Here is a 27,068-nt window from a genome sequence, read left to right on the forward strand (position 1 = left end):
GAGACAATCATCTGGGCAGACTACTTGGTACACAAACTGCTCAAAGAAAGCTAGCCATTTATTACTGTGGCTTTTTTTTTTTTTTTTTTTTTTTTTTTTTTTTTTTTTTTTTTTTTGAGACAGGGTTTCTCTGTGTAGCCCTGGTTGTTCTGGAACTAGCTCTGTACACAGGGCTGACCTCAAACTCAAGAGTTCTCTATGGCTCTGCCTCCCGAGTGCTGGGATTAAGGGTGTGCAGCACCACCGCCCAGCTTAATACTGTTGTTCAAACTGTTGCAATAATTAGTACTTTAGCATAGTTTGTACGGTCCGGTCCTGTCTCTGTGGACTAACACCGGGCAGAGACATCAGTCTCAGAGAGAAGGAAGAGACACGGATGGAGAAGCCCTCCAAAGCAAACACACCAAAGTACCTTCTGCCTCTGCCTCTGCCTCTACCATTTGTTCCCAGCAACTCTCTGAGTTCACATTCCACTATCAAGGTCAGGTTTCAGGTGGACTTACTGTGCAGGAAGGCATGGCATAGAAGGTCAGGGGCTGTGCAGACAAGCCGAGGTGCCCAGGAGTGATTTTTGGATTCTGCTTGTCTCACACAACCATCTCTCCTTTTCAGACACTATCTTACTCTGTAGCCCAGGCTGGCCTCGAACTCATAGCAATCTTCTTGGGGCATCCTAGCCTTAATACTTTTTCCTACTAGACACTGTAAGATGCCATTTCTGTTCTAGGGTTCTTCTGGGGTCAGTTCCTGCTCCCTAGCATCATTACTTCATTATCTAAAGTGAAGAAAGAGAAAGTCAAAATTAGGAGTGGGTATAGCCTAGTTGGTAGAGTGCTTGCCTAGCATGCAGGAAGCTCTCGACTGATCTCCAGCACTGTATAAACCATGTGTGGTAGTACACATGCTTATAACCCTAACACTTAGATGTAGGCAGAAGGACAAGAAATTCAAGGCCATCCTCCTGTACATAGTTTAAGCCAGTGCGCGTCTTTAGTTCCAGTACTTGGGAGGCAGATCTCTCAGTTCATAGGCTAGCTTGGTCTACATAGTGAGTTCCAGGCCAGCTGGGGCTACACAGAGTGTCTTGGGCTACTGTCTTGAGCCAGAGTGGTGGTGGTATGTGTGGGTATGTGTAGAAAGACAGACATACAGGGACACAGCCATAGACACACACATGTGTGTCCATACACACACACACACACACAAATGTCAAATTTCTTTTTCTCCCATTCATGGGACCTGACTTTAGCCCTATTACTTGAAGTCATTTGTAATTTGTCCTGACATTATGGTTTAGCCTATTCTCTACGCTTTGGAAGGAGACAAAAAAAGCATACCCAAGTTTGACAGAAATGTAATCTGTCTTGTGCCACCATGGAGAGAGTTCCTGAGATCAAGGTTTCTAACTGTGACTGACCTCAGGCCTCATGAGAGAAGCTGATAAAGGGTCTATAGGATGGAGCTGATAGCTCAGACATGACCCAACAGGACAAGGGGAAACCCAGTTCTGTTCTAGGGGACTTTTGGAGTCCTGAGACCACAAACAGGTAACCTCAATGGTTGAGGAGTGTGAGCATCTTTTATTCTGTGTTGAGGGAGGGACAGTTTTCTGAGGGTCAGGTGGCACTGGTAAGAGACTCCTGTGAAGGGCAGCCAGGTGCTCTGGGCACGGGCCTCTTTGCAAACCTGCTTCATGTATCAAAGTTTGCCACTTGGTGCTAGTTCGAGAGAAAGATCGCTACCAAACAAGGAGCTGGCGTTGCTCATATCCGGAATATTCAATGAGTTGGAGTCAGGCTTCCACTGGTGAAGTCCCCATTCACGTGGCCCATCAATACAAGCTCAGGCCTCTGAGGGATGCTCTGCCATGTAAGCTCCTTTCCGGGTGATGCTAGGAAGTGGTGGTGTTCTCTTCTTTGTGGCTGAGACATGGTGAGCTAACTGAAGAGTCCCCTGGGCTTCTTCCTCTTGGACTTTACCAGCTGAGGTCTATGCATAGGGCCTGGAGCAGCCTAGAGGGAAAGGAAGCTCAGTTACTCTGTTTTGAAACAGACCTCTTGGCTCCTGGTTGGTTGAAGCTTTCTTAAAGTATCTGACATACGTTTTGATTCTAGGCAGTGCTGTGAGAGTCTAAGTGGGCATGTCCCTCACAGGCCATCACTGGAAGTAGAATAAGGTAAAAAGGGTTCATCATTCAGCCGAGTGGCAGGAGACAGCAAGGAAGGCTATGGGCAAGCAAGATGCTCTGCGATTTAGAATCGGCTCACAATCTCTCTCATACTATCAAGACTGTGTCAACTAGGCAGCAACTGCAGAGACCATGGCTCTGAGGTTACAGGTGCCAACTTATCTGCAGTGCTCAGATGGCCGCCCAGGAAACTGCCCATGTGTGACTCACCATAGGCTCATATTCAGACTCTGACAGGGTTGGAGCGTGAGAGACCGACTCTTCTGGCTGGTTCTGAAGCTGGTTATCAGTTCCTTGAGGGGAAGTGCTGCTTGATGTCTGAGTCTCTCCTGAAATCAGAGAGATCAACAGAAGGCAGAGAGATGCCCACTCTCAGAAGAGAAGCATCCACCAAGCATTCGGCGGACGAAGGGCAGAGTTTGCTATTAATATATTAACAGATTGAAGGAGCCAGCTTTTAGCTGACACTGAGCAAACTCTGTTCCTATGAAAATTCCCAACCCAACTTCAGCACGTAGGTCCAGTTTCCTTGACTCACAAGAGGTAGTCAAATCTCTAAACATCTCCTGATTCCCTCAGTCAGGAGATTAATTTTCCTTCTAGCTCTCTTGCTATCATGAGCACCTGGGCCAGTGCTAGCTATGAGAATATTCTGGGTGAGACAAGTGTTCTGTCACTGCACTGGCCACATGGCTACTGAGTACTTGATATGTGGCTAAAGTACACAGGAAATTAATTTTTAAATTTATTTAGTTTTTATTAATTGAAATGTAGATAGATTATATGGTTAGAACTGCTAATCAGATAGCACAGACCTAAGCTCTAAGCAGACCACCCCAAGCAGACACAGCTGTTACTGGGACACTCACCAGAGCCTTTATGCTTCTGCCTTGCTTGGACCTGCTGTTTTGTGACTGCCACATACAGACTCTGCAGATTCGTGGCAAACGACCTTCCATCACCAACAGCACAGGCCTCTGGCAATTTCTAGAGGAAAGGGGATACTGTTATTGATCTGCCTGGAGATGTAGAGAAAAGACGGCTGATATCCCACTGACAGAATTGCCATCAACCCCAAACAAATCTGTACGAGGAAGTTTGATCTAACACAGGGCTTCCAATTGAAAGCCTGCTGCCACTGCCAGCCCAGAGCTCCCTGCACGCTTTCCTCTGAAAAGCAACTCGACCTCTCACTCTGCTTCTGCTTCCTGTGAATATCCAACATGTCTCTGACCTCTTTCTTCCTAAGAGATGACCTCTTCCAGGGCTGTTTTAGGACACTGTCTTCCTGGGTTGACAGTTCCTTCATAGAGCACTTGCCTAGCACCTAACATTCAGTCCCCAGGAGCCCCACCATACACAAAAGAGATTATCTGCCCTAAGTGTCTCTAGGCTGTGTGGTTTGCCAACCTAACTAAGTTTACTCCTGAACTTCCACAGAAGAATGAGAAAGAAATAAATGAAATCCGGAATGGGAAAAGGGACAGAACAACAGAGTAAGAAAGAAGAAAAACGTTATGACATGATGCTAGTCAGAGTCAGCAGATCTTGGAGACCCATCGCCAGCTGACACACTGGACTGTCAGCCAGCTGTGTTTTACTGGGCTCCACATGCTCATCAGTGGAGGTGATACTTCTCCCAAGGCCGTAAGGTTTTTGAGGGGTGAGAAAAGTTCCTCTTTAAAGAACAATAACATAAAGACACATATAGCACACAGATGCTATTTTTTGCATTTATTTATGCATGCATGTATGCAAACACATATGCAGCAGTCAGCAGACACACTGTGAGAGGTGGTTCTTTCCTCCTATCACATAGGTCCTGAGGGTGGAACTCGGGCCGTAAGACTTTGCAGCCAGCACCTTTATCTACTGAGCCATCTTAGAGGCTCCAGAAACCGACTTTTGCTATAGCTGTGGAATTACAGTTTCCTGGGAGGGAGTGATTAGAAAAGAGTTGAACGATTCCTTAAGGAGATGATGATGGAATAAAAGCTGAGGGACTGCTCTCAATATATTAGCTTTTTGATGTGCTGAGCAGTGCATATCACAGCAACACGCTTCGCCCAGTTCCCTGCGATAGGATGAATGGTGAGCTCACACTCACAGGAACACGCTTTGCCCAGTTCCCTGCGATAGGATGAATGGTGAGCTCACACTCACAGGAACACGCTTCGCCCAGTTCTCTTCTCAGCTGAACTGAGATGAAAGAATGGCTGAAGACTGAAGCGAATACAATAAAACATGTGCCGAGGGTGTGGTGAAGCAAATCCAGCTGCACTCCAGGGTCCTGGAACAAGTCCAGAAAGTACCTCACCTGTCCCTAAGCATTTCAACAATGATAGTTCCCAGCCAAATCAGCAGGTCCATGTGAGTAGTCAGGCCAGAAGCTTACATGAGAAACAACCCTAAAATTTTTAGCCCATACACATCTTATGTCAAGGACACCTCTCCTATGCTATAAGGACTCTTTTCTTTACAGTGCTGGGTACAAACCCAAGGCTTCATACACACATACACACTGTGAAGAAACGATGGAAAAAGAACTCGTGAGAAGTGGTGGACTGGGTGCTGGACCATTAGGATTACAGTTAGTCTCCCTGGAGTAGGGCAGAGGTTGACGAATCTGTTGATCCAACAGGGGATAATAAACATTCATCTTCCTCCAGCCTCGCCTCATAAAGACTACCTCAGACTTGGACTTTCTTTTATTTTATTGCAATATAACCCATGTTTTAATAAGGCTTGGACTTTCACTGGAAACTACAGACAATGAATCAGGGAGCCTAGAGTCTAAACTTTGCCTCCAGCAGTAATCCCCGTGAGTTATCATACCAGCCATCTTCAACTACACTCCCTGAGGAGGGAACTGAAACCAAAGATAAACAGCAGGCCATGGCACTCTACCCTACCTCTCTTTACCAGGTTAAGCTCTCTACTCCATAGGCCGCCTCTTCCAAAAGATAGCCCTCTACTACGTGGGCAGCAAGCCCAGGCAGCAGGAGACCAAAAGATTCTCTCCTTTGGTGTCTTCCTCAAGAAACGCACACCCTCTCTAGTCACCCACAGGTGACTGGGTAGGTACAGCAGCCTGCATAATAGGCTGGGCAGGGTCCAGGCAGTCCAGGGTCACTGCCTTCTACCCTTTACATTTTCTAGGCTTGATTTTTTTTATCTGGCACATGTTCTTAACTCTGAAATGAAGTATTAGAAGTAAAAATGGATTCAAGCCATAGTTACTCTGAACCTAAATCCAAGTCTAGAAACCTAACCTTGGTCTTTCTTCTATTCTCCCCTTTTCGGAGAGCCTGGCCCCATACCCACCAATGACTATCCCACTCACAGGTCTAGTCTCAGAAAAATACCAGCAATATCACTTACTAAATGCCTACCTTATGCACTGCTCTCAGTACTTTAAATATTAACCCATCCCCCCTTCATTACCACTTTTCTGTCACCTAGAATAGCTCCTGGCCCGTTGGGGGTGACTGAATGAACATGGCAGGCACTAGTGGTGCACATTTGGTTGAGGTAGTCAGTCTCAACTAGCAAGCAGAAAAACAGAGTTAAATTCTAAGCAGTCTGCCTTTAGGAAATAAAAATAAAACCACTATTCATTTGCTTCTCTGTACAGCAGAATTAGTCAAATGAAAATCTAGCTCTTACCAGGTTCACAATCTATAATCCCTTACATCATAGTTTATCTGTTATCACTAAGGTGACAAGAAAACAGAACAGATAAAAAGGAAGCAACTGAATGAATGTGGGGGAAGCCGCAAGGAACAGACCTGAGCCCTTAAGGGCTCCCCAGCATCACTGGGTCCCTGCACATGCTCCCAGAATGGTCAGGGAAGAGAGGAATATGGCCACCCGAGCTAGGAAAAGAGCAGCATTAGCTCCCAGAGCAGGACAATGGCAGGGCTGAGGTAGGGCAGGCCACAGAGATCAAAGCAAGAATGCTGGAGTCGGAACTGAGCAAAGTAAATAGTGTCTCCTGCTGTAGGTATGCTTAGCCAGGAGCACCATGTACCAGCATAGAGCGGGTCACTGACCAGAACGGCAGGGCAAGAAGAGTCAGGTGAGTCTACAGCATGACCGTCCATCTGATTAGCCCAGAGACAATTCAAGCCTCGCCCCCTAGAGTGGGGGGGGGGGGCTGGGATTATAGATAGCAGGCACTATAGGAGGAGGTACTGGGGGTGGACACCTCAGTCCTGCCCTCCTCAGAACAGATCTGAGTGAAACATTGACCAGCCATCAGTGAAAGCTAACCTCTGAGAACTCACATTTGCATGTGTGTGACAGGCATACTTTTTGTTCTGTGTGTCAAGTGATCTGCTGTTACAGAATTATAAGCCAACAGTGACAAGAACCCAGAGAAAACAGGGTGACCTCCAAGTGAGCTCCCTGAAAAAGCTTCAGAAGTGGTGGCATCCAGGTGAGCCTTGCACAGTTCCACTCAGCACCATGGGAATATGTGTGGCACGAAAGTGTGAATACATGGGCTATGTCATGCAGAGTGCAATGAGAAAACTCACACCCACTGGATTGTAACCCTAATTCCTTCTGAATTAGGGTCACATCATGGAGATTTCCTTGTGTTTCATAACTTACTTTCTCTACTTGATAGTGTTTGCCAAAGCTTCTTTGGCCCCCAAATAATCTGAAGCAATGTGGACTCAGAACTCTTCCTTACATTTACTTCACTACTAGTTCTTCATCATTGGTGTCAATAGTCACAAGCACCGTATAGCTGTATAGCCGCCCCTCACCACTGTAGACCACCATCAGCCACTGTATAGCCCTCTTATTGCCACTGTACAACCATCCCCTCACCACTGTACAACCATCCCCTCACCACTGTACAACCATCCCCTCACCACTGTACAACCATCCCCTCACCACTGTAGACCCCCCATCAGCCACTGTATAGCCCTTTTATTGCCACTGTACAACCATTCCCTCACCACTGAACAACCATCTCCTCACCACTGTACAACCATCCCCTCACCACTGTACAACCATCCCCTCACCACTATACAACCATCCCCTCACCACTGTACAACCATCCCCTCACCACTGTACAACCATCCCCTCACCACTGTAGACCCCCCATCAGCCACTGTATAGCCCTTTTATTGCCACTGTACAACCATTCCCTCACCACTGTACAACCATCTCCTCACCACTGTACAACCATCCCCTCACCACTGTACAACCATCCCCTCACCACTGTACAACCCCCAGCAGACTCTGTATGATCTTTGCATCAGTCACTATATAACTCTCCATTAATCACTGTATAATTCTTCCATTGCCAACAAATGTTTACCCTCCTGAGACAGTTTTCACTAGGGCTCTGGTTCCTGCTTACACTATGTAAGGGACTTTAGGAAAAGCGAAATGATAGAACGTTCATAGGATGTCTTTTTTTTTTTTTTTTTTTTTGGTCCCTTGTTGCAGCCCATCTTTGCTTCTAGGACCCAACCAAACTCACCACCTTCATTGCCACTTGATCAAATCCAAAACTCATACCCACAGTGCAGAGATGCAGAACTTTGAAGAATCACAGAGAATTTGTTAGCAAGAACTCAATGAGCACTTTCAACTTGAGGTATGTAGTCTGTTCCCTCATTCTTTCTTCTGAAATGTTCCAGAAAAGGAAGCTTTAGAGTCCTAAGAAAAGCTCATACAAATACACAGCTCCCCTATGGATATGTGCTTCTGTCTGAGGACAAATTAAACGAATATAAAGATCAGGGGGAAGCAAGCTAACCAGAATCCTCCAGCAACCTCTTTGGGGTTTGCTTCTGGCATTTGTCCCAGAGCTAGCATCATTCCAAGCCCTTGCCCTGTAATAGCCATCAAGGTCAGACCTCCAACATGAGATTTCCTTAAAGGTAAGAAGTTCTCACCTCCTTCTTGCACTGTGGCAAACTCTGCTGTCTCCCTATAGTGCCCCCATCTCCATCCTGGGACTTAGGTGACTCTCTCAATTAGCTTCTCTTAGAGGTAAGAAACAGCATTAGAAAACTCCTCCAAGGGCTTAACTGCAAAAGGGTTTGCCAAATAAATAAACGGGAACAGCACAAATGAGAGACGGTCTTTTCGGCCATCTCTACCAGCCTACTCAAGTCTAAGAAACACCAAGGAGCTCAGGACTGAGCAGGTGCTGCCCTCTTGAGGCTTACACTCTATCTAAAAAGAAGACCAATTTCATACTCTTAGGGGTTGGCAAGATAGCTCCGTGGGATAAAGGCCTCCAAGCCCCTGATGTTCTGAGTTCACTACCTAGGACCTACATGGTAGAAGAAAAGAAGCAACTCCCACAACACTGTCCTCTGACTTCCCACATGGGTGCCATGGCACAAGTGTGGCACGCTAAATTCTCCCCCTCACTCTCTCTCCCTCTCTCTTCCTCTCTCCCCTCACCCTTCCCCCCCCCCCCCCCACACACACAGAGAGAGAGAGAGAGAAAGTGAAAGTCATGGGAAAAAAGAAAAAAGCCCAGCCCATGAAATAAAATAATTTAGAAATAAAATAAAGTATTGTAGAATGGGACAAAAATGTTATGTACTATTTCATCTATCTATCTATCTATCTATCTATCTATCTATCTATCTATCTACTATCTACTATCTGTCTGTCTGTCTATCTGTCTATCTATCTATCAATCTACCTACCTACTATCTATCACTCATCTATCTACCAACCAATGAATGAATGTGTGTGTGTATATGTGTGTGTATATATATATAAAACATTGCCTGGGTATCAGATGCCAGTTGAAATAAGTTAACGAGAGCACACCCCAGCTTCTCTGTAAGTGCTATCCTTTGCACATGCCATGAGTTAGGTTGGCATAGGAATAGGGCCAGGCAAGAAGGAAGTGGAAGAAGGATCAGAATTTCAAAACAGTCCCTGATACCTCATAACATATAATATGTGTGAAGCCAGTCTAAGGCACACAGCAGTGCCCCAGTGTGCCCTTTGAAAGGAAACGCCCCCAATACTTGCTTTGTTCTCTTATTAACTCCCTCACTAGCTCTGTGGAATAGGTCTTCACATTCTTGACCTGCTCTTCTTCCCCTTCCTTCAAAACAAAATAAATATATGAATCGGGTGTTGTGGAAGCTCAGGCTTGTTTTCTTCTTCTTTTCTTCCTCCTCCTCTTCTTCTCCTCCTCATACATTGCTGGGGATCAAATCTAGGGCTTCACTATGCTAGACAAACATCCTACCTCTGAGCTATGATCCAGCCCCAGCCTCCCTTTGACTTAGGGATTTCATTTTAAATTTCTATATCAGTCCTTTGTTACATCTGCCCTGTGCCTGACTCCTCTCATGTGACACCCGGTATATGAGCTTGAAGGTGTGTTGGTGATCTGTACTGGCTGATTTCGTGTGTCAACTTGACATGAGCTAAAATCATCAGAGAAAAAAGCTTCAGCTGAGGAAATGCCTCCATGAGATCCAGCTGTAAGACATTTTCTCAGAACCTGCTCAAGAGGCCAAGGCTTTACCCTCATTCCATCTGACCTTTGCAGGCAGGGAACAGAAACAAAAGAAGTTCAGTTATAACTATCTCTGTGAAACATACAAAGCAACACACACACGCACACACACACACACACACACACACACACACACACACACACACACGCACTTTAAATAATTTTTAAAGTATTAGCAGAGCCCAAACTGCCTAGCAGTGTTTCAACTGGAAATGCTTTTTTATATCTACTTATATTTCCTGCTTCCTTCCTAACAGGGCTAGGAAAGGCTCTGCTACATCATTCACAAGGGCATTTGGAAAGCAGAAAAACATGCACTGCAATCAGCCACCCAGAGGGCTGATGGTCAAATGGTTTGGGGTGGGATTAATCTCTCAATTGCTTGGCACATGAGAGGGAAAGATAAAAAAGACGGAGAGAACAGTAACACAGAGCTGAGGCCCAGGCTTCAGATGACAACTGCCAACTGTCCCATCCTGATTCTTCACAGCAGTTCACCTGGATAAATAACAATCCCATATCAGCTAAATATGACCAAAATACCCCAAAGGAATTATGAAAAATGACACAGTAGGATCCATTGTTTTATACAAATAACGGCCAGTCGTGAAGGAAAAAGAAAATGACTCCTCTATCTGCTCAGTGATGAGAAACCTTGGTGACTTGGGGAAAGAACACACAATACCCTAAGGGCACACTGTCCTTTAAGGTCCATGTGGGAGATTAACAACACAGCTGACACTGCTCAGTGTTTGGTCTGATTTCGCTTTGTTTGGGTCTGTGCCTGTCACAAGGCCACCTCTGACCACTGTGCCCTGCCACCGCTGACCTCCACAGTGAGTCTCTCTCATTTGTAGCATCCACAGTGCTGGGCTAGAGAGAAAAATAACTGAGCAATCTGGGTACAATCTTGAGTTTAGAGGCCTTACAAATTAATGTGGTATAGGGATCTTGAAACTTATTTAACAAATAGTCTACTTTGCTCCTTTCCCATTTGCAGCAAGGTGGGAGAATGGAGGCATGCTCACGGTGCCTGTGCAAAAGCACATGTGCTCACCCAGTCAACTTCCCTGGTCACTTCCTGAGGCCTCGCTTGAAAGTGGGGTACTTTTAACATCTGGTTCTCACCCACACTGGGACCACAACAGAGATTAACATAGAGAAGAGCTCACACAGTTCCAGAGAGACAGCTCAGGTCTAGTGTGTATTCCGAATGAGAAGGGAAGTTAGAAGGAAGACTACACGGGAAAGATCCAGGCAAGAGGCTGAACAGTGCTCCCAAGACTAAGAATTTTGTTGATTTGCTTTGATTTTTGGAAAAAGCATCCCACTGCGTAGCTGGCCTTGAGCTTGCTTGTGATCTGGAGAATCACACATGCTAAGCACATTCGCTACCATTGGGACAGTGCCCAGACTGCTCAGTTATTTTTCTCTCTAGCCCAGCACCATGGATGCTACAAGTGAGTGAGAGGCTCGCCATGGGGTCAGCGCTTTCTGGGTACAGTGGTCAGGTATCAAGAATAACTAACAAATTAACCCAACAAACCTCCATGTTTACCTTTCCAATCAGGCATCAGAATCATTCTTATTTCATATATGAAAAAAGCAAAGGCCTGAAGGATTCATTGGTCCTCCCAATGCACAGCAGAATGAAAATGTAGATCCAGAGGGGTGACCTTCAGAACCTTCCCTTGACTCGCTAGGTAGAAGACCTCACATCACCACCATGGACAAGTCCATTTCTCCCCTGAGAGGAGGCTGGTTCCTGTTCTAAGGTCCAGCAGTCAGTAGAAAGTAGCTCTATCTCCCTTCTTAAGTCTCCAAATGACCCAAGCTGCAGAGAGAGGAAGAAGCAAAATGCCCTTTAAACTATGCTTAATCCCTCTACAATCTCCCAGGGCACCAGAAAAATCACAAAATAACTGCAGGGAGACCCTAGATTCTGAATTGCCTTTAGAAAGAAGCACAGCCTCCCAGAGTCATTGCAGGAAGGCCCCAAAGAAAAATAATGGCAGAGGGAGTGGAAGTGGGGTGGGGGCAGGGCAGCTGCTCTTATAAGAGCCCTTTGTGGTAGCTGCCTCTGAAAGGAGGTTTTGCTAGACAAGGTGGAACTTCTCAAGGTGACAAGCAAATGGCACAGACTGAGCTGTGACCCTCCACTCACTCCATAACCAACCCCCTTTCCTTTGGAGGGCCAGAGCCCAAACTGTCCCTGGAGCCCCACCCAGCCCCAGCACAAACCATGGCTTTCTAGTCTGCACAGCAACTAATGAGTAGCAAAGGGGCTCGAGGGACCAAAGTGGTTTCCTGGGGGGATGAGTCCTCTGAGCCCCATAGTATGTGCAATCACAACTCCCGTTCCTCTGCTTTGCTCCCCACTCCTTTTTTTTGCCCCAAACAAGCAGCTCCTGTCCCTCTGGCTCCAGCTGGCCTCGAAGGGAGACAGGCAGTCTCAACATCAGGTTATCACATCTCCCAAATTCTGCCACCTCAACATCCCTTTCCAAATGGAAATGAAACAATGTGGTGAAACCAGAAAGGTAGAGCTTCACATTTAACAACAAACTGGCAGCTCTGCCCTGGGCCACTAGTGCTGTGCGGACTTCACTCCTTCCTGGTTTTGTAGAGATGAGAGGACAGGAGTCAGCTGGGCCTGCAGGTGCAAAGGTGAAGTGGAGGACCAGGAGTGTTCTCTGCAAGACCTCTGCCACTGGGGAGATTCTCTTACACCCAAATTACATGCTTGACAGCTGGGAACACAGCCTATGGCAGGTTCAAGGGCTTCCTGCCTTCATCCGCCTACTGCCTGCTCTCTGGAGGGTAAAACACTGTCCTCTCCAAGAAGTCCTGTTCCACTGAATGGTGTGCCACTTTCCCAAACATACATATGTGCACATATGCACACACACATGCACATACACATTTGGCAGGTACTGGAAAATATGTAAAATAAACTAAACTCTTATAATTTTAAGACCAGCAAAATGGCTAAGCTAGCAAAAGTACCTTCCCTTGCAAGTCTGACAATCTGAGTTCAACCCTGGAATCCACAATGGACAAAGAGAACTGACTCCAGAAAGCAGTCCTCTGATCTTCACATGTGTGCTCCCCCCACACACATACACACACACAGACACACACACACACACATCAGTAGTAAACATTTTTTAAGAATGTAAACTCTCAAATACTGCTTTATGGGAATAAAATGATGTGATCACTTTGAAAAATGTTTTGTCAGTATCTACGAAATCTAAATATTCACAAATTACCTATGAGCCGACCACTCCAGTTCACTGTGCTCATTCAAACACAGAGGGACAGATGACGGCACAGTCCCACAGTGAAACAGCACACAGAAAGGAAAACCTGCCATATACACGATGGGAAAATTCCATAAGCAGAGTGAAGAGGTCAGACAAAATGAATGTGTTTGAGATTACAGCACTTGGGGAAGATTCTAAAACAGGCGAATTTAATGATGATGTGAGAAGTCGGGACACTGGTCACCTCTGAGGTAGGAGGTGAGTATTTCTGAGAACTGAAATTTTCTAATTCTTTTCAAACATTTTAGAGGCTATTTATCTTTATTTTGTATGTACGACTATGTCTGTGCCACATAAGTGCAGTCCCCTCAGAGGCACAGAAGAGGGTGTCAGAGCTCCTAGGACCTGAGCTTCAGATGGTTGTGAACCACATGTGGGTGCTGGGAATTGAACGTGGGTCATCTGGAAGGAATGCCAGTGTTCTTAACAACTGAGCCATCTCTCCAGCCCCCAAATTTAAAATTTTTGATTTGGGTGCTGGTTACACAGCATTTTACAAAAATTTTCAACTTAGATGCTTATTGGCATTTTAAAATATGAGCATCCTAGGGCTGGAGAGATGGCTCAGCAGTTAAGAACACTGACTGCTCTTCCAGAGGTCCTGAGTTCAGTTCCCAGCAACCACATGGTGGCTCACAATCACCTGTAACAGGATCTGATGCTCTCTTCTGGTGTGTCTGAAGACAGCTACAGTGCACTCACATACATGAAATAAATAAATAAATCTTTTTAAAAATTGAGCATCCAATACTTTAAGTAGGTTTCTTGTTGTTTTGAGACCAGATCCTACTATGTAGACCTGACTGGCCTGGAGCTTTAAGCATAGACTAGATTCAAGCTCATGGGGCTGTACCTGCTTCTGCCTCATAAAGACATGCACCACAATATCCAGCCACATCTTACATTTTGATTCAAAGTACTTATTAATAAAAAAAAGAATTCCCTGAAAACAGATAATTCCTCAAAGAGGAAACAATAGATTACTCTGAGACATACATCTTGAAAGCTGGAAACATGATCACATGGTAATGTGTACATTTTGGAGGATGTGGATAAGGATGCAGGTTTTTCATAAGAGGGTAAAGCTCAAACCTCAGCACCACAAAAACTATGCACAATTATTCACTACAGCATTGTTCATGATAGCCAAAAAGTGGGGAGAAATCAAACGGCCATCACAAATGAATGGACAAACAAAACACTGGCATATCTGGGCTGGTGAGAGGGCTCAGTGGATAAGGTGCTTCTCCAGGTATGCTTGGTGACCTGAGTTCAGTCATCAGAGCTCATATCACAACATGGTGCCCTTGCCTCCCCACCCCAATCATGCCCACACACATACTTACATACACATAACAACAACAACAACAACAATAATAATAATAATAATAATAATAATAATGATACAATAAAATTTTTAAAGGGGCCACCAAGCCAGACAACCTAAGTTTGATTTCTGGGACCCACATAGTAGAAGGAATCAAATGACTCCTGCATGTTGTCCTCTGGCCTCCATATGCTTATTATAGCACCATACACATACACAAATAAATAACTGGTTAAAAACATCCCCTGCTGAGTGCAATTTAATCCAACACTCAGGAAGCAGAGGTAGGCAGATCTGTGAGTTCCAGGCCAACCTGATCTACACATCAAGTTTCAGGAGACCTAGAACTACATAATGAGAGCATGTCTCAAACAAACAAAATAACCCCCAAATATGCCATATATCCATAGACTTGTGTATTGTTTTTCCATAACAAGGCATGACTACTGATACTTGCTTCAATACATGTACCTTGGAAACACAATGCTAAATGAAAGAAGCCAAGCACAAAAGGTGACTGGGTTTCATGAATCTGAAATGCTAAGAATGGATACATTCCTGAAACAGAGTAGCTCAGTGATTCCTAGGTGTGGGGAAGGGGTAAATAGAGACTAATGCAAGAGCCCAGAGACCTAGACAGCCTTTAAAGGGCTTCCACACAGTCAATAACACAGGTGTCCAGGGCCTGATCGAGGAAAATCTCAGAATCTAGAATCAAACAGACCTAGTTTTGAATTAATCCATACTTGCTTCATTATCTTGGACAAACAATTTAATTTTTTGAGCTTCAACTTTCATACAATAAAATTAGTGAAATAAAGGCTGGGATGCTGCTCAGAGGTAGAGTGGTTGACTAGCATGTGTGAGGCCTTAGATTTAACACACACACACAATAGTTATCCATGAGGACCGTCACAATGATTGTCAAATGAGATGATGTAAGTGATGGATTAATTCTGCTTCCTTGAGAGTTCCAAACAGTCTCAGTTAATTACTTGAAAGCAACCAGGAAAGATACTTAGTTTTAGCACAACAGTAGATTCAACAAACAGCTATTATTTAAATCTATGGGTCTATGACTTCATCTGTCTAAGCCTTTGTTTCTGCAACCGTGTAAAGAGAACACAGAACTCATACTCACTGCAGTGCCCGACACCTAGGAAATGCAAAGTAAGTACGGACTGTCACTATATCCAGTCAATAAAGAAAATTATTGCATAGCCAGCCGCAAGCTGTGTCCTGGGATGGAACAAGCTTCACTGCCCTCAAGAAGCTCATACATGGTCTGGCTAGGGAGTCAGATACATAAACAACCAATTGTTCTTAGGTCAGCCACACAGTGCAGCCTTTGATTCAGTCAATAGCAGCAGATCCGGGCATCGTGGAACAAAGCTGGATATGTAAGGAACACTATGGGGAGGGGGCAGTGCTGAAAGGACCCTTCTTTTCCCACAAATCGCCTATGAAAGTCTAGATGAACAGCCATGCTGACTTCCTCCCACTAGATGGTCAGGAACTGAGGATGCCTCTTTATCTGTCCCCCGTGCCTACTGAGGCTGGACCTACATCACTCAGGTGCTCACATCATCCGTAGTATCTGATTTTGGAACACTCTGAGCTTCTCCTCAAAACCCCTACAACATTATTAGTTAGTGAGATTTTGCTGTTTCTGTTTTGAAGCAAACTCATACATTCCGACTGGCCTCAAACCCTCAACCCTCCTCCTCAGCCCCCGAGTTCTGAGATATAGGGGAATATACCACAGTGCCAAGCCTCGACTACCAATTGCTCAACGGTTTCCAATCCCTCTCCTAAGCTGTGAGGTTCTGGTATCTAGGAACCATTCACTCAGCTAGTGTGCACTGAGTACCTACTATGTGCCAGTAGGTGCTTGAAGTTTAGATGGGAGCGAAACATATGGTCTATGTTTATAAAATAGTTTTGAGATGAATATTTATCCCAGTTCTGGTTGAGACCCCTATTCTGACTGGCCTACTTGGATATGGGTTCTTGACTATTAATTTAAAGTTTTAAAAAGCAGAAGCTAGAAAACAGTGCCTCCTCCTGCATCCCTGGATACTCTCGGTCATTGTTCAAAAGCATCCTAGGGCACAGAGCACTATCACTGAGACATTTCCAAAAGCTCTTCTCTTACAAAACTGTGTACACCTTTAATCCTAGCACTAGGGAGGCAGGGGGGGAAAAGGAAGGAAGGAAGGAAGGAAGGAAGGAAGGAAGGAAGGAAGGGAGGGAGGGAGGGAGGGAGGGAGGGAGGAAGAGAAAGAACCACTGACCAGGCAGGTACCTTCACTGAACCAGGCTGTTTTAGGTACAAAGAAATAAACAAATGTCTATGTATTTAGCAAAATCTGTTGAGTTCTATGATACAGGTCTTCATATCATCCTTTGAGAGAAGAACAGAAAGTCCACAGGTTTGTTCAACTCTGTCAGGAATTTTTCTTGTCCCACCCCCAGCTCCCCACCTTCATTAGAACAGACACAATAGGATGGCATCTGGTGGTTCTGGAGGAGATAGAGCAGGGTACAGACAAACCCATGAACTCTGAAGAGTTGAATAGAGGAACAGAGGAAGGAAATCCACAGGAGCCAGCCAACTAATAGCTGTGGTTCAAATTACCACTGCCAATGACTGACCTGCTGGAATTACTGATGCAATTGCAGGCAAGCTGACAAGGAGGCCTCACGTGGGCAGCAATGTTTTGCAAGTAATCTAGTAGTTTGTCCTGGGGAGATGAGTTTTTTTTTTTTTTTTTTTTTTTTTTGTGCTAGGAATTGAACCCAGGGTGTCATGCATTTGAGGCAAACGCTCTATCTAAATGGGCAAATGAAATTCTCTGGATCTTCACATTCCAGTTGCAAATTTAGCCCTAGGTTAGGAGAATTCATGTCCTTAACATTAATCTCTGCTGATCTTTGGGAATGTAGCGGGCATTATGTTGTTCTAGTGTAAGAACTTTGCAATTATATGCCAACATTCTAAGTGCATCAATTGCAGATGTATGTTGGAATAAGCTCTCATTTGAAGGGAAATAGATGTGGAAGAACAGCAGCTTTCCCAGGATCAGTAGCTCCTGGTGATAGTGTTACTATATCATCTAGTCATCCTCAAACACTCATACACAAATGATATATATGGTAAGAAAACACAGAAACTGAGATAATAAAGTTTGATGCAGAATGAAGTGTGTGTGTGTGTGTGTGTGTGTGTGTGTGTGTGATGTATATGTGAGAACAAGCATGCTATAGCAAACATTTGGAGGTTATAAGAGACTGTCGAGTCAGTTATTGCCCTCCAGTTTCATGTGGATTCCAGAGACTGAATTCAGATATCAAGCTTGTGTAGCAAGCACCTCTGTCCACTGAGCCATCTTGTCCTTGCATATCATATTAATGTGCTCCTTAATACCATGACCAAATAGTGCTCACTTTGAATTCATATTGATTATCTGCACTTCACTACTTGGTTCCTTCAATGACTATAGCACACATTTTTCAGATGAATGGAACAATATGACCAACAAAGGGAACTTTTTATCAAATATGATAACAACAAAATTAACAGGGTGACTAGCTCAGCCATGTTCCCCGGAAGCCTCCCTTGAAGTCAGCCATGACAGTGGGTACCTGTAATCCTGGTACTCATGACACTGAGACAGGAAGACTGAAAGCTCAAGGTTAGCCAAAGTTACACATGGTAAGATATTCTCCACTATAAGAAAAGTGCTGGAGAGATGCTCAGCAGTGAACAACACTTGGAGAACAGGTTGGTTCCCAGCACCCACATCAGGTGGCTCACAAACACCCGTAACTCCAGTTCCAGGAAATCCAATGTTCTCTTCTAACTACTTAGGCACTTGCATGTACTTGGGTGTGTGTGTGTGTGTGTGTGTGTGTGTGTGTACGTGCATGCACAATATAACTTTAATATATGTATCATTAAATCAAAATATTAAGTTGACTAATTGCCTAAATTGTAGAAAGATCATTTTAAATATTTTATCCACATGTGTTTATAGCATATATTTGTTTGTGCAGGTTGTGTCTTAGTACAGCACCCCTTATCCAAATTCATGGGAGCAAAAGTGTTGGAAGGTCAGATTTTAGAATATTTGCATATGCATAATAAGATGCTTTGACAATAGAGTAAACATAATTTTTTTATTTTTATTTTTTGGTTTTAGAGACAAGGTTTCTCTGTGTAGATCTTGCCTAGAACTCATTCTGTAGAACAGGCTGGTCTCAAACTCAAAGATCTGCCTGCCTCTGCCTCCAAGTGTTGGAACTGAAGACATGCGCCATCACTGCTCAGCTATGAAATGTTTTATGTTTTGTATCTACCTCACATGCACTTACTGAAAGCAATTTATATAAGATTGTCTGCGACCCATCACATGACGTCAGTGGGAAATTTCCCAGGTGTTACGTCAGCACTCAAAGTTTCAGATAAGACATACTTTTGCCATAAGACATGGAGAAATCAAGCTGTCCAAGAAACTTCTAACCCATAGTACCAGATGGTGCTATAAAGGCTCTAGGGGAGAAAAGCCATCAACAATCTTACCCAGCTGTGAGTTCAACGAACTAAAAGAATAGCTGGTATCTCAAGACAAGCCCGTGGTGCAATAATGGCACAATGGTATAAAGGTAACCAATCACTTTCTGGTTGAATTTAGAGCCCTCTCTGCAAGAAGAAATATATGCCTCATTCTATAAATACGGCCAAGAACCCATAACTGGGGACGTCACAGGCTCCAAGGGTGAACCTGCTACTACTATTCTGCTAAGTGGACATAGTATTAAATTCTTCTCTAATTCATATCTCTTTCCCATCGGTTAGTGAAACTCTCAGACTTCACTACAAAAGCTTCTTTGTGCAGTGGATAGTGGCTAACTCAGAAGCCTACAAGTGATCAAAGTGTAGATATTAAGGGGTGGAATATTCTCAACCCCTCTCTTAAGGCTCATGGACCATCATGGAAGAGGGGGTACAAAGACCCTAAGACCCAGAAGTCAGAAAGTATCGGAGTAAACAGTGTCTTCTGGACATTACAGGATTGCTCATAAACTCACAGCAACTGTAGGAGCCTGCACAGGACCTATAAAAGATTGAGCTAGTATAAGATCAACATTCCAGTTTAGGGTAAGAAAGGGCTCATGAACCCTTACTGCTAGCTGAAGAACTATTGTCAGCTGATGGCTTTCAGGGGAAGGAGAGACATTTTCTTTCAAGAGTATTGCCTCTGGTAGGCCAACCATAGTCGAGTGGACGGCCCCATGGATATGGACAGCACAAACTTGATTTGGTGATTATTAGGGGGTGGGGGGGGCAGGACATAAACTTGGGAGGGAGTGAGGAGATAAAAGGTACATCAGGGGAGTGAATAATAAGAAAATTCATTATGTAATGTAAGAAATTCTCAAAGAATTACCAAAAAATATAACACATATATATTTAAGTTTCTGACATGGGGAACCCTGCTTGGTGGTAAATGTTTGTAATTCCAACACTTAGGAGGTGAAAGCAAAAGGATCAGAAGCTCAAGGTCATCCTGGGCTACATATTAAGATCAAGGTCATCCCAGGCTACAAATTAAACTCATATCCAGCCATTCTGGGCTACGAAAGACTGTTTTAAAACAAACAAGTTTTGGTATTGGAACATTTCATGTCTTGGATACTGAATTAAAGTTTGGTTAGTATTAATACTGGATGGGTTATAAAGCATTATTTCAGAGTGTAAATGTTCTCCATTACACAGAACCATGGCTGCTGAGTTCCATAAACCTTCTGCAGAAGACACTAATGTTTCTAAGACAGAGAAATTTGTCTCATGTCTGTCTATATGGAGATACATGGAGCTCACAGGAGCCAGACAAATGGAGCGGCATGAATAATCGTGGATAAAGTCACATATCTGAATCATATGTCTCCAGTTTCAGGAACCAAGGACAAGAGACAGGAAGGCTAGAAGAAACCAAAGCTGTTCTATTTTCCTGAAGAAGGAAAAGTCAAGGAAGAGAAAACATGCCCTGAAAACTTTCTTACAAAAGTAACACAGAATGGTCAATGCTTAGCCCATCACCAGATGATGTAGGCAAGCAGCCACTTCTATGAGAAAGGGAACAGGTCTCTCAAGGCTTCTCCAGCTAAAATTCTGTTGTGTTTAATCCCTACATCCAGCCCTTAGGGGAAAGTTCAGGTATTTATAGAGTGTCCAGGAAGATATATTATAGGAAGGAAAACAAAGTGGAAGAATAAATGATGCTCAGGTGCATGTTACTTAGTAGGGGGCACATTCTGAGAAGTACATTATTAGGTGTTCCACTGTTGTGAGAATACCATAGTGTACTTACATAAACTGAGAGGGCGACAATGCTATCAGGCAATATAATCTTATGGGACCATCATTATAAACGAGGCCCATTGTTGACTATTAGTCATGCAGAGCGCATGGCTATTCTTCAGTTCAGAATTCAACTCAAAACAGGTATATGTAGGTGCTATCAGGGAATGGGATAGATTCTGGGAGCAAAAACCAGGGAAACAGAGACATAAGAATCTGCAGAGGAGCCAAGATGGACCAGATTAGAAGAGAATTCTAAATAATGTGATCAGTCTCAGAGCTGAGTGACTTCCCGAGGCTTCTGGTCTTCTAGTCCAGATTTTCTGCATCTCTGTCCTTACTACTGGAAAAAAAACAGGTATCCTAATGGCCTAAATCAGTTCTGACCTTGTATAGTGCATCTCACACTCTTTTAGATATGGTTTTACTGCGTTACTTAATTTAGAATTTCCTAAAGCTAAACTCCTCACTTCCCTGCAGTAAGCCATGGTTTGTGAGTGTACAATTCTGTAATTTGTTAATGCCCCATCCTCAAGCCTGGAGGCAAAAGCAGGCAGTCTGACACCAGGCTGACCCTAAGCAACATAGCTGCTCCCTCAGGGTTCATCTTCAGGTGAGGGACTGAAGGGAGAACATGATCTAGGCTCTGGTTACAGGGCATCTAGAACACCTGCTCTTAATAAAACACGTCTGTCAAGGCCTTAGCCTCCAACCCACTAAAGCAGAGGGGAGGGATGAGACAGGAATTTAATACCCTCTGATTTGCACCCCAGGGAATAATCACCCCCACACTCCACCCCAAAAGCTACTCACTAGTGGGGAAGAGCACCAAATGACTCAGAAAATGCTGCTACCACAGTGAGAGGAGTTGTACCAATCTCTCCCAGATAAGGGACAAGGGTAAAAGGAAACCTGGCCAATGAGCAAGTGAGCTTTCCACCTCCAGTGGGCTTAACTGTCAAGTCAGCTTCTGTAAGATGTGTGAAAGAACATAACGGGAAGAATGGGGAAAGGTCCATTATACAAAATAGAGACTTCTGCAAGGGGCTGAGGTTGTCCCTTAGTAGTGGCGTGCTTGCCCAGCATGTGTGGGGCCTTGGACTCATCTTCAGGTGAAAACGTGTGTGCATGCATGTGTGTGGGTGCATGTGTAACAGATAGATAATAAATAAACAAGAATGGGAGAGTTTTCTTTCTTTTTTTAAGGAGAGACCTAAGCAGTGGGTAGAGTTCTGACCCAAGATGCTAGGTTTCAGTTGAAAGGGAACATGATTCTGAGGGGTAACCCATTATTTTCTCTCAGTACTTCTAACTACTGAGATCTCATTTCTTGTACCCTCTCAATTGATTATGTTTTCTTCCTTCCTTCCTTCCTTCCTTTCTTTCTTTCCTTCTTCACCTCCTTTTCTTGCTGTGTGCTTCTAGATAACATAGTATAAGACTTTACAATTAAGACTCGCCTAAGAGCTGCCTCACCCTACAATCAAAACTTGAGACAGTTAAGTCTTCATCTCTGCTAACTCCTTGTGCCCAAGCTTGATCTGGCTCAGGCTAGTCTTTAAATCAAAATGAGAGATAATTCCAAAATAAGATGGCACCAATAGAGCAGGGATTGGTTTCTTTATCAAAGTGGCCAGTGTAATAAATGACAATTGGAGCGCTAAAGGCAGACATCAAGGTACACCCTGAAAAATATTTTCAGCAACCTGGACTGCACAGAGAAACCTTGTGTACCTGTCTCCCTGTCTTGAAAAAACAATATTTCAGTGAGGTAATAAGGAGAAGGGTGGGTAAAGAGCTGAGCAAAATGATAAATGTATCAAAGAGATGACATCAGAACTGGGATCAGGTAGAGAAACTTCAAAATCTGGCAAACTGAACCAGCGAGGTTGCTCAACACTTGCCTACACCCTGATGGCCTGAGTTTGGTCTCCTGAACTCACAGGGTGGAAAGAAAAAACTGACTCCTGAAAGTTGTTTTCTGATCTCCACGCTTGTATGGCACATACACACAAACAACAAACAAACCAGTAAAACAGACAAAGCAAATGAACTAAAAAAACACACACAAAACAAAGCAAACAAAACAAAATGTAGCCTGGGGAAAGACAAAGCCTTGCTTACTAAGGATCTGCTGGGTAAACAGCATTGTGTTTTATCTGGAAATACTTTACAAATGGAAGCCAGAGTCCAAGGAGCAAGCATGAGGGCCTGAGTTCATATCCTCAGAACACACATTAGAAACAGGGTGGTCTCAAGCCTGTCACCCCAGCAATGGGTAGAGATGAAGAAATGGAGGATCCTTAGAGCTTTTGCTGGCACACACATGCATGCATATGCACAAACATAGGCACACACATGTGCATGCATGGACTGCATATACATGGAGTGGCATGAAGAGATAAAAATTTAAATGATCATTTTAGGTTCCACTCAGGAGAGATGGAAGGAGCAGGGCTGAATGTCCAGAGACCAACAAGCAGGCCACTGTGGAGTGAAAGCAGTCCAGTAAGCAAGCCTAAGGAAGGGGGAAGTGGATCTCAGATCCAGTGGTAGAACTGAAAGCAGATTCTGAATTTAATTTTAGAAGATGAGCCATCAGGATCTCCTGAGACATGTCAAACATGCTTCCAGGACTTTCAGCCTGAGCAAATGAAGGGATGATTTTTGTCGCCAGTTGAGAAGGCTTTGGCTACAGCAGGCTTGAGATGTCAAGGGGAGGAACTGGGAGTTCGGTTTGATATGTGAACTTGACATATCAGGCCTCCAAGTGGAAATTGTTCAGCAGTCATCTACGCTGGCTGGTGTGGAAATAAAGGCTTAGAGATGGTGTCTGAAGCTACGCGGCTGAATGGGATCACTAACAGAGACTAGAAAGGCCCTGAAGTGGTGTAGAAGAGATAGTATCTGCAAAGGCTACTTTTAAAAAGCCACTAATAGGACTGGTGAGATGGCTCAGTGTAATCTCTCTCACTAACTTTTTAATCTCATTTCTGAGACAGGTTCTCAGTGAACCTGAAGCTTACATTGGTTAGGCTGTCTGAGCCCCAAGGATCCACCTGCCTTTGCCCTCCTGAGAGCTGGGGTTAGACATGTGTCACCACACCTGGCTTTTTACATGGCTGCTAAGGATACAAATCAATGAGATAGTTCAGTCAGTAAAGGTGCCTGCTGCCAAGGTTAATGGCCTGAGTTTGAAGTTCACATGGTGGAAGGAGAGAGCTAACACTCTCAAGTTGTCCTCTCTCTCTCCACATGTGCACCTTTTCTCCCACCTCTACACATGAATAAATAAATGAAGGTAAGCTCAGGTCCTCATGAGTTTGCCTGCTGAGCTATCTCCCCAGCCTTCTATACATGTTTTCTTCAATGGTGTAGTCACCCATGTTCCAGTAAATAACATACAACCATGATTACACAATCAATCCTAATTAAAGTAAATGGGCCACAAATAGAACACAATACAACAAAACAGGTGTGGAAATGAGAGAGACCTTTTGGGGAGGCACAATGAGAGCAGGACAAGTATAGGTGAGTATAACAAGAGGTGAAAAGGACCCATAGGACATGTGTGTATAAAAACATTAAAGAATATTAAGAAACACAAAATGACCCACCGCAGTGATTCCCAAATGGGGCAATACTACATATATTTGTCATTTTTTTTTTCTTTTTCTTTTCCCTCTTTTTTGGAGACAGAGTCTTATTATAAAGATCAGGCTAGCCTTGAAGTTGAAGTGATCCTTCTGCCTCATCCTCCTAAGGGCTGGAATTATGGGCATGTACTCTGATGCTTTGTTTAACATGTGTATATTACTATATATCTTTATAGCATACCAAAGCCATCTTTTAAAGGTATGTATGTATGTATATGTGCTTATCTTATTTTCAATGGCTTCCCTGCATTCCACCACAGAGATAAACCATGATTTATCCATATTTTCCTCTTTCCTTTGTATTTGTTGTTATTGCTTTGTGACAGGGTCCTGCCATGTAGCCTTGGCTGATCTGCAGCTTACTATGAGGACCAGTCTGACTTCTAATTTGCACAGATCCTCTTACCTCTGGGTCCTGATTTCCAGAGTATTAGGTGTGTGCCACCACTCCTGGATACTTTCATATTTCTAAGTTTTTATATTATAAACAATGCTGTTTTTGTGTAAGTATGTGCATGTGTTTATATGTGTATGTGTATGGTAGAGGCCAGAAGTCAATACTGGGTGTCTTCCTCAATTGCTCTCCACCTTACTTTTTTGAGATAGAATCTCTTACTGAACTTGTGACTCATCTGTCTGGCAAGGCTAGCTGGCCATCAAGCCTCGAGGATCCTATCTCTAGCCATCAGCATTGAGACAGCAGGTGGACCTAGCTTTTCTGTGAGTGTTGAGTATTGAACTCGGGTCCTCATGCTTGCACAGAAAGCACTTTCCTAGCTGAACCATCTCCCCAGCCCAGCAACACTACTTTGAAAATGCTTATGTAGATGTCTTTGCACATGAATAACTTCAGAGTACATCCCTACCTACTAACTAAAGGACATATCTGAGGCTGCCACACACCATCCCCAAGCTATCAATTTATCTTCCTACCAAATTTGAATAGAGGAATCAATCTCCCACTCTCCTGGTTAAGCTGTAACAATCTTAAAGTTTGTTAACTAATAGAAAAGAATCTCACTCTTGCTTTAATGTGAACATTTGCTTGTTTTGGTGAATAAGGAGTATGTAGTATGTCTGTCTAAGAATACTGAGAGTAGACTTCAAATTCATGTGCATAAAACAATGAAACAAAAGATGTCATTTTCCTTGACTACTCTGGTGAATGGGAGGAAGCTTGGGAACAGTGTATCTATCACTTAAACAGTGTGTCTATCACATGAACAGTGTCTATCACATGAACAGTGTGTCTATCACATGAACAGTGTATCTATCACTTAAACAATGTGTCTATCACTTAAACAATGTGTCTATCACATGAACAGTGTTTATCACATGAACAGTGTCTATCACATGAACAGTGTCTATCACATGAACACTGTCTATCACATGAACAGTGTCTAATCACATGAACAGTGTCTATCACATGAACAGTGTCTATCACATGAACAGTGTATCTATCACTTAAACAATGTGTCTATCACATGAACAGTGTCTATCACATGAACAGTGTATCTATCACTTAAACAATGTGTCTATCACATGAACAGTGTCTATCACATGAACAGTGTCTAATCACATGAACAGTGTCTATCACATGAACAGTGTCTATCACATGAACAGTGTCTATCACATGAACAGTGTCTATCACATGAACAGTGTATCTATCACATGAACAGTGTATCTATCACTTAAACAATGTGTCTATCACATGAACAGTGTCTATCACAGGCAAAGCTATTATTTTTTTAACCATGTTTTTCTTTTTCTTTTCTTTTCTTCTATTTTACTTACTTTTAAAAAGATTTATTTATTTATTCATTTTATGTATATGAGCACATTGTAGCTGTTTTTCAGACACACCAGAAGAGTACATCAGATCCTACAGATGGTCCTGAGCCATCATGTGGTTGCTGGGAATTGAACTCAGGACCTCTAGAAGAGCAGTCTGTGCTCTTAACCACTGAGCCATCTCTCCAGCAAAGCTATTACTTCTGAATGCGCATAATGTACAGACACCAAAAATATTGCTATTTATTCTAACTTTGAGCTCTCACAACTCAATAGAGTACATTAGCCTTAGTGTACAAAAAAAAACTGAAACCATATGGACCGATTTTTTTTCAAAGTCACACAAGAGTAAAAATGTAGAGTCAGATCTGAACCCAGAACACGTGACTGTGAAGCCCCCATTTAGACAAATTAAACAACTTGCTCACCTCAAGTAGAATAGCAAGTAAGTAATACAGTCAGAATTCAAACCCAGGTGAGGTTTTGCTTCATATAATTTACATTATCTATATAAATAATAAGAAGACAGTATTGAGATTTTTAACACTATGTCCAAACATGTTTTAGGTTATAATTTTGATATTTTGGGGGTTTTTTGTCATTGCCCTGACAAACTAACAACCACTGCATTGCATCTTTCCAGAGGCGTCTTGTTGTGTGAATGGTACACATGACACTCTACATGATGGCCCAAGACCACATGCAGGCTGACTACAGGAAAGGGAAATTTTCTGCTCACAGGTTGCTGAGAGTTAAGGAGAACGGAGTGTCCCCTGGTGGTTGAGAGTGGCATTGTGCTTCGCAAGAGTCCAGCCTGAAGTCCAGAATGGAGAACTGGTGTAGTAGCTGCTCAGGTGGGCTCAGGAGACACCAAAGCATCACTGCCTTCTCTATCCTGGGTGT

General features: G+C 43.6%; 1 protein-coding gene across 1 annotated transcript in view; it reads right to left on the bottom strand.

The window, feature by feature from the left end:
• Positions 1–1,600: 1,600 nt before the first annotated feature.
• The window catches only part of NHEJ1 (non-homologous end joining factor 1), an 82,478-nt gene continuing 57,010 nt past the window's right edge, over positions 1,601–27,068 (bottom strand). Inside the window, exons 6-8 of the mRNA XM_080933285.1 lie at positions 3,058–3,175; positions 2,399–2,517; positions 1,601–2,012 (exon numbers count right to left, since the gene is read on the bottom strand). Coding sequence (XP_080789411.1) covers positions 1,938–2,012; positions 2,399–2,517; positions 3,058–3,175 — 312 coding nt within the window. The 3' untranslated portion in view covers positions 1,601–1,937. The remainder of the gene's footprint in view (positions 2,013–2,398; positions 2,518–3,057; positions 3,176–27,068) is intronic.

The sequence above is a fragment of the Micromys minutus genome (assembly GCF_963924665.1).
Source record: "Micromys minutus genome assembly, chromosome: 19".
NCBI lineage: Eukaryota > Metazoa > Chordata > Mammalia > Rodentia > Muridae > Micromys > Micromys minutus.